General features: G+C 38.8%; 2 protein-coding genes across 2 annotated transcripts in view; one reads left to right on the forward strand and one right to left on the reverse strand.

Annotated features, from left to right (window-relative positions):
- LOC111493592 overlaps positions 1-5323 on the forward strand; it is a 6694-nt gene extending 1371 nt beyond the window's left edge. Inside the window, exons 2-4 of the mRNA XM_023143344.1 lie at positions 2692-3828; positions 3924-4040; positions 4137-5323. Coding sequence (XP_022999112.1) covers positions 2695-3828; positions 3924-4040; positions 4137-4943 — 2058 coding nt within the window. The 5' untranslated portion in view covers positions 2692-2694 and the 3' untranslated portion in view covers positions 4944-5323. The remainder of the gene's footprint in view (positions 1-2691; positions 3829-3923; positions 4041-4136) is intronic.
- A 2266-nt stretch (positions 5324-7589) lies between these two features.
- Positions 7590-10898, reverse strand: LOC111493594 (receptor-like cytosolic serine/threonine-protein kinase RBK2). Its single transcript, XM_023143347.1, has 9 exons — positions 10468-10898; positions 9730-9839; positions 9284-9643; positions 8951-9202; positions 8725-8882; positions 8494-8573; positions 8279-8414; positions 8051-8200; positions 7590-7977 (listed from the first exon to the last, which is right to left on the reverse strand). Exons 1-9 carry the CDS (start codon positions 10506-10508, stop codon positions 7810-7812), a joined length of 1455 nt encoding a protein of 484 aa, XP_022999115.1. The 5' UTR covers positions 10509-10898; the 3' UTR covers positions 7590-7809.

Genomic DNA, 10898 nt, shown 5'->3' on the forward strand with positions numbered 1-10898 from the left:
AAAAAAAAAAAAAAAAAAAAAAAAAAAAAAAAAAAAAAAAAAAAAAAAAAAAAAAAAAAAAAAAAAAAAAAAAAAAAAAAGTCTACAGCTTATTTGGGGAATACTGTTATTTATGTTGATAGTATGGATATGGCTGACTTTAAGTACTGTTTTCAATTTTTCTTATGGAGGAATCTGTTGGGAGGAGCCAAAGGTAGATTTTGTAAAGCTCGAGATGCACTGAAGTGTGCAATAGTCCTATAGGGCTGTGCAGTGCATGCTTCTTTTTTAGTTTATTATTTATTATTTTTTTAAACTTTTTTTTGGCAAGCATGCTGTGTTTGAGTTACACTAAATATATTTGTAGATGTACATATACATAATAGTAAACATCCAATGAGGGTTATTGTTTAGCTGCTATGTAGATTCGCTGCTATTTCTATGTATAAAAAAATACATTAACGCAGAGCCTTGGGGGAAGAACTGTACTGGGAAAATTGGAATTCTTTGGAAATTTGCAGCAAGGGTTATCGTATGGCTGTTATGGAAGGAGCATAATCAAAGAAGCTTTTAAAATAGGATATCTTCGTTGAATAGACTTTGAGACTATGTAAAGCAACAACTATTTGGTGGTGCTCAAACCACACAAAATTCTTTTTACCCTCCTCAAGATAACAAATTATTGGCAGTCCTTGATTGCTTAGTCTCTTTCTAGGTGTGGTCATCTACTCCTTGGCCCGTAGGATGCACGCTAAAAATAACAATAACAAAAATTCAAGGTATATCAAAGAAGCAGCACGAAGAAGAACTTAGAAATGCAAAGAAGAACCGCAAATGAGTATTGTCACAAACCCTTGTTGCATTGTTTAAGTACTGCTGCCATTGGGAATTTACGTCCATTAGGGGATTGAAAAAATAAATACTAGGTTTTTGCTTAGGATTTTTTTTTTTCCTAAAAGAAAAATAAAAATTATAGAGAAGCTTTTGAGACGTGCACCTTTGCTAGGCCTCAAGAACTAGCACCTCTCTCTCTAACCATAGGTAAGGTGCACACCTCCTTAAGAATAGGCAAGGAGCTCACCTCCCTAATGCAAAGAAGTGAAGAAGAAATGAAAAGAAAAAATGTGAAGGAGATAGAGAGAAGAGGTCTACCGTGAATGGGTATCGCTTCAAACCCTTGTTGTGTTTAAGTATGGCCAAAGGGGGGATTGGAAAAAACGCAAGGGTTTTGTATTTAGGGATATTTATTCTAATAAAATAGAAGTAATTAAGAAGCCATTTAAGGTTAGGGCCTCAAGAGAACACAGCTCCCTGATGCCAAGATCTAGAGAAGAAATGAGAAGAAATAATGTAAAGGAGATGGAGGAGAGGTCTACCGTGAATGGGTATTGCCACAAGCCCTTGTTGTGTTGTATAAGTACGACTACCAATGGGTATCACACCCATAAGGGGATTATGGGCATGAAAAAAAATAAAAGCAAGGATTTTTGCATATAGGGATATTTTTCTTAAAAAAAAAAAAGGTTAAATGTAACCGCCCAAGCCTACCGCTAGCAGATATTGTCCTCTTTGGGCTTTCCCTCAAGGTTTTAAAATGCATCTGCTAGGGAGAGGTTTCCACACCCATATAACCAATGCTTCGTTTCCCTTTCCAACCGATATGGGATCTCACAATCTACCCCCTTGGGGGCCCAGCGTCTTTGCTGGCACACCGCTCGGTGTCTGGCTCTAATACCATCTATAACAGCCCAAGTCCACTGCTAGCGGATATTGTCCTCTTTGAGTTTTCCCTTCTAGGCTTCCCCTCAAGGTTTTAAAACATGTCTACTTGGAGAGGGTCTAGCCCTACTCCGATCAGTGCCTCGCACCGTTCGATGACTAGCTCTGATACCATTTGTAATAGTCCAAGCCCACCACTAGCAGATATTGTCCTCTTTGGGCTTTCCCTTCAAGGTTTTAAAACGCGTCTACTAGGGAGAGGTTTTCACACCCTTATAAGCAATGCTTCGTTCCCCTCTCCAACCGATGTGGGATCTCTCAAATGTGCGTCAGGGGTCTGAATAACTATGGCCTATCTCCATAGTAGACGTGTTTTAAAACCTTGAAGGGAAGTCCAAATGGTATAACTCAAAGAGGACCATATCCGCTAGCGGTGGGCTTGGGCTGTTATATTAAAATAATTCGGAAATGCCAAGGCGCTAATGTTACGCCTCTTGAAGTACATGCCGCAAGGGAGCTTTTAAAGAGATAAAAGTTTATGACGCTAAAAGAGGCCTTCGATAAGTCGGCTAAATTCGGAAATGTTATTTATCTCATACTACTCTTTCGATGCATAACCTAATGGTATAGAAAGAAAAAAAAAAAAAAAATTCTCATTGAGTTCAAAATGTGCCATGTCTAAAAAAAAACTTAATTGGCATCGAGCGTAAGGGAATACTAGATGTTTGGTAATTTCTCGTCTGACCAGAATAAAAGATCCCATTGAAGCGGCTAATCACACATCTGGTAGCACAAATTGCATAGTACTGGCCAAAGAGTGTTCAATACTCATTATATTTGGTGATTTATCTGCATGACTGCACCCTTGATTTGTATTGAAGACTCCTTCCACTTGATTTTTGCATCTCTCTTTTACTTCCTTTGATGAGAGAGTTTGAAAAAGGAATAAGATGTGTAGCAATTTTGACTCTGGCATTATGTAAATGTGAGTAGATCATGAAACAAGATTCAAATATGGAAGCTGATTCTGCTCTGCCTGAATCTGCGGAGAAGGAAGTTGGTAGAACTGATGTACAGAAAACTGAGGGAAATGTTGAAGAGCTCTCAACAGAACATGAAGATAAGAAGAAAGAAGCAGCGTCTTCGGCAGTGCAAGAAGATAGCAAAATGAAAGAAGACTTTCCTACCGAACAAGTAGATGACATGAAAGAAGCTGTGACTGAAGTTGGGAACACGACTGAAGCTGAGAAGTCTGCTGAAAAGTGCATTGGAGAAGGGTCGCATAAAAAGAAAACTGTAAAACATTTGAAGGTAAAACGAAAAATTATAAAGAAATCCCCAGCTAGCGGTATGTTGAAGAAAAAAAAGGCACAGGCTGAGCAGGAAGACGACAAAAAGGAAAAAGAGGTTCCTGTAGCTCAAGAAGTGGGAGAAACTCTTGAAGCTCAGAATCCCACTGCAAATTCCAGCAAACCAGCGTCAAAGATGAAGAATAATAAAGATTTGAAGGTGAAAAGGAAAATTCTGAAGAAATCTCCAGGCAGCAGTCAACAGACTTATAAGCTTCAGAGTAGTCCTAAGGTGCAAGTCAGAAAGAAACTGGAGAATAATAAGAGTGTGTTGCTGGTAAATGGGGAAGGTAGTGAAAAAAAGGTCGAAGATATTGAGAAGGCTAACCAAAAGGAAAATATTAATAAAAGTATCTCAAAAGAGGAGCGTATGGAAAAGGGTGAAGAGACTTTTGCTAGGCATAAACGTAATTCTGAGCTTAAAAATAGAATAAAAGAAGGGAAGAATATAGAGAAGGCTGGTTCTTCAGATAAGAGCATAAAAAATCAGAAAAGGAAAGAAAAGGATAGAGCGCAAAAGAGTCGAAGAGATGATAAAAACAAAGAAAATCTTGGTGGATTGATTTTCATGTGCAGTGCAAAAACGAAGCCAGATTGTTTTCACTACAACTTAATGGGTGTTTCTGCTGGCAAACTGGATGTTGTCTTGGCAATCAAACCTGGATTGAAGCTTTTTCTCTATGATTTTGATCTCAGGCTTCTATATGGAATTTATGAAGCATCCTCTTCCGGTGGCATGAAACTTGAGCCAAAGGCTTTTAATGGGGCATTCCCTGCTCAGGTTCATGTTTTGTTGTTAGCTATAATAAACTACTCCCGAAACTGTTCTTTTCATCTGCTTAGGATAATTTCTCAATTACAAAATTGAAATTTCAGGTACGGTTCAAGGTTTACAAGGATTGTTTTCCACTACCTGAGAACATTTTCAAGAAGGCTATCCAAGAGAATTATTATGAGAAGCACAAGTTCAAAGCTGAACTCTCTGTTAAACAGGTGGATGTGTCAGGTTTCTTCTGCTAGCTTGGGTTTTCAAAAGCACTCTTAAATTTATTTTTCCCTGTGATGACATTGTAGGATTTCATCTTTCAGGTTAGGAAGCTCTCAGATCTTTTCCGACCAGTTGGACTTCACTCGAGTTCTGCTCCTATTCGGTTCCATCCAGAGCTACTAACTAGGGATAGAAATGTTCATGGGGAAGTTAAAGACATTCGGTTTAGTAACTCTAAGTCCAAGGGTGGTGATGCCAGGAAATACCATTTGTCATCTCATGGAAGGGATCGACAACGAAAAGAGGCACCTAGACATAGAGAGGAAGTTCCTCGTGATTTTTACCTAAATGAAAAGGACTATCGAACTTATGATCTCCGGGAAGAGAGAAGAAATTTAGATCCTGTGCCTCGGCCTTCTTTAGAAACATACCACAGAGATCATGATAGGGACTATCAAGTTAGACATCTAGAGCTCAGATACAGGGATGATGTCTCTGCATACGCACAGAGGGAAATAGTTCGCAAGGATCATGTATACTTTAATGGAAAAGATTATCCAGTTTACAGTATTGATTCTAGACCACAAATATCACCTCCTAGATCAATATCTGCTAGTGGTTCAGAACGCAATGCTTATGATTTGATTTACACTCGTCAATATGGCCTTCCTTCAACCAATCCATATCTGCCTCCTTCAACCGATCCATACCTGCTTCCTTCAATGAGGGACAAACCAGCCGCCCCTCCAACTTATTCAAGAAGTTATGTTACTGGTATTGAGCCCATGAGACATGCCATTGGTGCTCCATCACATTACAATGAGATGCATCTTGACAATGTGGGAAGTGATATGATGCCGGTTTCATCACGGTACTCATTTCCAGGTCCATCATTCTCGTATCGCTAACTGTAGTTTCCATTTTTAAGGTTCGGCTGGAATTCCGAATTCCATGTAGCACATGAACTTCATTTGAGAATCAAATTGTCTCAAACTCTCACTGTGCAGTTGGAGTTTATCTTACCTTATTGGTAATGGGAAAGTGGGTTTTGGCTGTTATTGGATTGCTGGTGAGTGCTTACTTGGAAGATTGCTCTATGAACTGGCGATCTTAATCGTTGTTGCACCTCTTTCCGATGCGTTGTTTAGTTGTAACAATATGGAAGAAGACAGAATTTGAGGATGGTTACAATTAGATTTGATGAAAATCTTGAATCAGTTAAAAATGTCTATATCGACATTATTTACGTGGCACAATCGTTTTATTTCTATAACACTAGCTAGTTACGTAAACTTTATAGGTTTCTAATGCTCTACTTAGACAAAGTGAGTATTCGGATTCAAATTTCGTTCCATAAATGTCAAATTTAGTCCCTTGATGTTGTGAAGTGTTCATTTTGGTCTATGTTGTTAAGGTTCTGAAATTACAATACAATTTTTCTTTTAACCTAAGAGGGAGGCAAGTGTAATCTCCTTCATTTTGCCCTAAATCTAGAGATCTTAATGCTATGAATTATCAATTGTCTCATAAAGGATAGAAAGTTATACATATGAGGTGAGGCTTTGGAGACATGGGGAGATATAGACATTGAGATATGTTCTCTCTTTATTTCTTTTTCGAGTTTAACATATGGGATAGAGGGACTTGAATCTCCGTGTCTCTTGAATGAGTAACCATTTGAGCTATGTTGAAGTTAAAATTAAGAAGAATCGTATTGTCGAAAGAAAAAATGTTCTCTCCAAACAAATTTTCGAGGGATCATTGAACTATCTCGAATATATTTATGATTTAGTGGTAGTATGTAAAGTTCCATCATATAATTTTCCAACCATTCAAAGAGTTTTAATGAAAAAGAAATTAGAATAAAAACGTGCATATGGTAAGTGTGGAATTTTTACCTATTAACTTTATGAATCATTCATAAAACATAAAAAAAAAAAAAACATTAAAAACATTATTGATTGAAATTCATAAGTTTTTATAGGGTTAATAGTAGATTTGCAATCAAATCTAATTTTGTCAAATGTGGTTTCTTATTAAACCATGGCCTCAGCTTTTAGGGTCCTATCCCAACATAAACACCAGAAACAGCAGCCAAAACTGCTGTTGCTGCAGTCACTATGGTGAAGAAACTCACCTTCTTCCGTTCCTCGGCTCGTTCGGTCTCGAGTGTCGCTTCATTTCTTCCACCATTTTCTCCTTTATTGCATCCAAATGTTCAACAAGGGGCTGCATTTCTTCTGCAAACTTGTGCCCCTTCTCCTTAACATCACACACACCCATACAATTTTTCCTCAACGATGCCAATGCTGACTCTACCTTAGCTTTCAGTTCACCAATTCTACTCTGTGCTCCTAACAAGTTCCTCTCCATCGAATTCCGTTCCCCGACCAAGATCTCGATCTGCTCCTCCATCTCCTTTACTTTGAGTGAATCCTCTTGTGAAATCTTTGATTCAATCTCTAAGCTCTTTCTAGCTTCATCCCTCTCTAATGTAGCTTCCTCTAAAGCATCTCGAAGACGACCCATTTCAGATAGTAATGCTTCATTCCTCACTTTCTCGACGTTACTCATATCAGTCAAAGAAGCTGTATCTTCTTTTAATTTACTCGATTCCCTTTACAGGTTCCCAATGATATTCTCCGTCTCTGTCTTCGCCTCCTCCATTTCAGCTTCATCCCGATTGATTATCTCGATCGTGTCGTAAATTCTCCGCTTCCTTGTGCACTTAATTCAAGCTCACCTCAAGTGAAATCGTTTGTTGGGTTAAGATCTCCATGGCTTTCTTCTTCTCCTGTTTGAATTAGAACTTACTCTCTTTCAATTGAACCAATTCATTTTCTTTCGTCAAGAGTCCCATTCAAAATCTTATTCTTACATTTCCACCTTAAATCCCTAATCTTTGGTCCGTTAGTTATTGGCGTCAGTTTTAAAATGCTTTTGCTATGAGAAGTTTCTACTCTTATAAAAAATGTTTTGTTCCTTTACTTAGACAATATAGGATCTTACATTTCACCCCTTAGGAGCCCAACGTTTTTTCTGGCACATCTCCTGGTGTCTGGCTCTGATACCATTTGTAACAATCCAATCCCACCACTAGTAGATATTGTCTGCTTTGACCCGTTACTTATCGCTGTTAACCTCACGATTTTAAAACACGTCTTTTAAAAAGAGATTTTCACTCCTACAAAAAAAATGTTTCGTTGCACTCTCCAACAAATATGAGACCTCACAATATATATCGCCAATTAATTATTCATATAAAAATAAATTTGATAAAACTTTAAAGTTTCAAATCTCAGTCTTCGTTCAAAAGTGTTTGAGTAAGAGGTCATGAGTTCGAATTCTTATAATAACATTTCCTCCAATACACCGATCGATAACAAAACAAGGAAATTGACGATGGAAGTAGTGTTCGTGAGCATAACTTTCAAAAACAAAAAAACCAAATGATTATCTAACAGTAGCTCCACAACAAGTCAACCGAGCTAGCAAAAAACTAGTTGGTCGGAATTTCCCGAGCTCGAAATCTCGACCCAAAATTAGTTGGCATTAACAAAAGTCGAAACTTCACCTTTCATTGAAACAGCTTAATGTTTGTTAATGTGTATTGAGAAACAGTACAGCAGCAGCACAAATACAAGGCCTAAGGTGCTGTTTGGCAATTGATCCACTAATTTAGATTATGAAACCAAAACTAAACTCTGTTAACTACTTAACACACACATTGCTTTTGCAGCTTCTTTCTTTAGGTGAATACTTCCAATTTCACTTTCAACACCCCAAAGCAAGCTGTCTGTGTTTCTTAAGATCGCTTAGGTACCTCGTCTTGTTGTATTCTTGAGCGTCTAAGAGCTCTTCCGAATACGTTCGTTGCAGCAGCACCCTCGTGTTCTTTTCACACTCCGCTACGTATTTGTCACCTCGTAGCAGGATGACAACCTGCAATAAACCACAGTGTTCTATTACATGTTACGTGAAGAGACGAAGCGTACTGTAGTTTTTTCCTACTTGCCTGACTCATTCGAGGTCGGAGAATAGGAGACTGCTCAATGCATAGAGACGCAGTCAAAATCACACGTTCGACCTCTTCGAGGTCGTAGCTTTTAATGAGAGCAGGATCAATGACCTCCTCAGGATTGTTGGTATCTAAGAGAGGCTTTGCCTAAAATAAAGAAGATTCAAACAGTGATTAAAGGTATATATAATGAACTACTCGAGTTTGTTTAAGCGTTGTTATTACCCAAAGAACGAGGCTTTGACACAGTTCGTCCAAAGCTCGACGACCAGTTATGAGCTCTAGAAGTAGAACTCCGAACGAGTAAACGTCAGTTTTCTCGTCAACGATCCCATGCATGAAATATTCAGGAGCAAAGTATCTACATTTCGAGATGCGAAAGTTAACTACAGAAAAACATTAACGTCGAGAAGGAAAACGTACGTATGCATACTACCGACCCGAATGTGCCTTCGAATTTCGACACGCTGTAGTGAGTCCACTGTTTGGGTAGCCATTTTGCAAGGCCGAAATCACAAATCTGCATTCATTTGAGAATATAGTGTTCATCGTAAATCGAAGAGTATGTTCGACGAAGATACAAAGGGCTAATATCTCTTTTCGAAGGTGTTTCTCGTGTGTGAGCACGTAAACTTCGATATTTTACTAGATATTTAGAACATGATAGCTACCTGAGGTTCGAAATCTTCTGTAAGTAGAATGTTATCGGCCTTGATATCTCGATGAATGATACGCCTCTGACAATAATCATGGAGATACAGCAGACCGTCGGCCGTACCAAGAGCGATCTTGTATCTTTTACGCCAATCGAGTTTGCTCGCGTTCGGACCTGAAGAATGGTGAATAAGAATTCTGAAAGCCAAAGAACAGTTAATTCAACAAGGTTTAAGGAATCACCATGGAGAAAAGATCCTAAACTTCCATTTGGAGATAATTTGAAAACAAGGTGCATGCCTCTGTCGATGCAACAACCGATCAGTTTAGCAGTGTTCGGATGATTGATATGAGCTATGATACCAAGCTCGGATAAGAAACAAGCAGTTCTCTCATCAGACGCTCCTCTAGTCAGCTTCTTAACTGCTATCAGCTGCCCGTTTTGTAAACGACCCTTGTAAACCTCGGCGTAACCACCTTTTCCGATCAAATTCGCTACAAAAAAAGAACAACAATCAGCAATGTCGACACCAAAGTTAAGAGTAACGAGCATATGGAATACAAATTGCAACCGACCCTGGCTAAATTTGTTAGTGGCAGATTGGAGCTCCGAGAACGTGAAGTTTCCCAACGAGGACTTGAACTTGTACAAGTCGCTTAGCCCCGGGTTATCTTGCTCGCTTCTGTTCCCTCTTCTTGATATCTTCAGCACCCCAAGGGGTGGAAAAGAGGCTAGACGTCTAAACGAGCGTTTCTTCCATGATTTGAAGAACTTTTTCCAGTGAGAAAGTGATTGTGAACATTGAACCTCTGATTCGGGGTAACTATCATGTGAAGAATCGTGATCGAATTCCGAACTCTGTAAACTGGCTTCCAAAACTCCTCTAGGAGACAATGCATCACGTTGCTCACTTTCGAGGTCGAAACATCTCAAGTCTAAACAAAACACAGCTACAACTCATCAGCCTAAACAATGTCACCATAGAAGCACACAAAACTCGAAAACAAACCGATATTCAAACCTCGAGCCGAAGCCGATGGAAGCATGTTACTCCGCATCTTATATTGCCCGAAAGTAGCCATGTAAAGTGGAGGTCTTTTTGCTTCTTCATCCAAACCTCCATCATTCTCCCTATAAAACAACATAGAAACTCTACAGATCTTAACATACAAATAAGAGTGATTCTTCTACTTATTTCGTCGAATCGAACCCAACCCGACTTAGACTAACCCAACATAAACTCTACGAGATATCAAAGATTTCCATCGAAGGCTCGAACCCAGAACCTTCATGAATTCCTCCTCCAAACATCCCAAAAAACAGTGATTATGATTATGAACACAAGAGTTCAGTATTGGTTTTGTGTTCTTTAAATTCAGCTACTACAAGATTATACCTCATGATACTCATTTTCATATCTCAGTTCATCCGACAAGACATTTCTCAGTTCACACACCCAATTTTCTTGTCCCCCTTTTCCAAAAAGGAGAGGAAAAAGGGGGAAAAGTTGAAGAAATCTCAAGAAACCCAAAAGAACCAAACAAAAACAGGACAAAAAGAAGCCAGATATTCACAGAATCTCCTTTTCCACAGCACATGAATCCAAAAAGACAAGCAAATTTCCACTAGAAATGATCAAACAACAAACACCCAGATACCAAAATCCCTTAAAAGTTGTACCTCTCAATAGCACATGCAAAACCCCCAAATCTTCAAAACAGAGCATCATAAACACAAGGCGAAAACGAAAAAGACATACCATGAAGAAGCACAAGCTTTACGGATGGTATCATTCTCCATGGCGAAACCCACAAAACAGAAAGAAAAACAGAGAGAAAAACAGAGGAAAAAGAACAGAGAAGGAAGGTCAAGTTAGAGGATACCCTTCACCATTAGAGAAGGGTATTAAGTTTTGGAGTAAGACAGCAACAAAAACAGGAAGAAATGGAAGCTATGAAAGAATGAACATATTTTCATGGTGGGTTAAGGGAATGAAAGCGATCAAGAGAGCTAAAAATGGAGAATAGATTTGATCGAGAAATGGGCTGTTCTATGTTGAAGAGAAGGAGGTATGAGGACATGGGGTGCGAGAGTTTCGGCCATGGAGGTCTCGGAATGGTGAAATGGCGTATTTAAGCGATTTCTTCTCTCAAGCCTTCAAAAAGGCAGCAGAGGAGAGAGAGAAGGAAT

This window comes from Cucurbita maxima, unplaced genomic scaffold (assembly GCF_002738345.1).
Source record: "Cucurbita maxima cultivar Rimu unplaced genomic scaffold, Cmax_1.0 Cma_Scf00019, whole genome shotgun sequence".
In the NCBI taxonomy this organism is placed as follows: domain Eukaryota; kingdom Viridiplantae; phylum Streptophyta; class Magnoliopsida; order Cucurbitales; family Cucurbitaceae; genus Cucurbita; species Cucurbita maxima.

Excerpts from the sequence above, each read along its gene's own strand:
- LOC111493594 (XM_023143347.1), bottom strand. The coding sequence starts at position 10,508 with ATGGAGAATGATACCATCCGTAAAGCTTGTGCTTCTTCATG. Across the intron at positions 9,644-9,729 it reads TCCATCGGCTTCGGCTCGAG|ACTTGAGATGTTTCGACCTC; the intron begins GTTTGAATATCG and ends TGTTTTGTTTAG. Across the intron at positions 7,978-8,050 it reads TCCGACCTCGAATGAGTCAG|GTTGTCATCCTGCTACGAGG; the intron begins GCAAGTAGGAAA and ends GGTTTATTGCAG.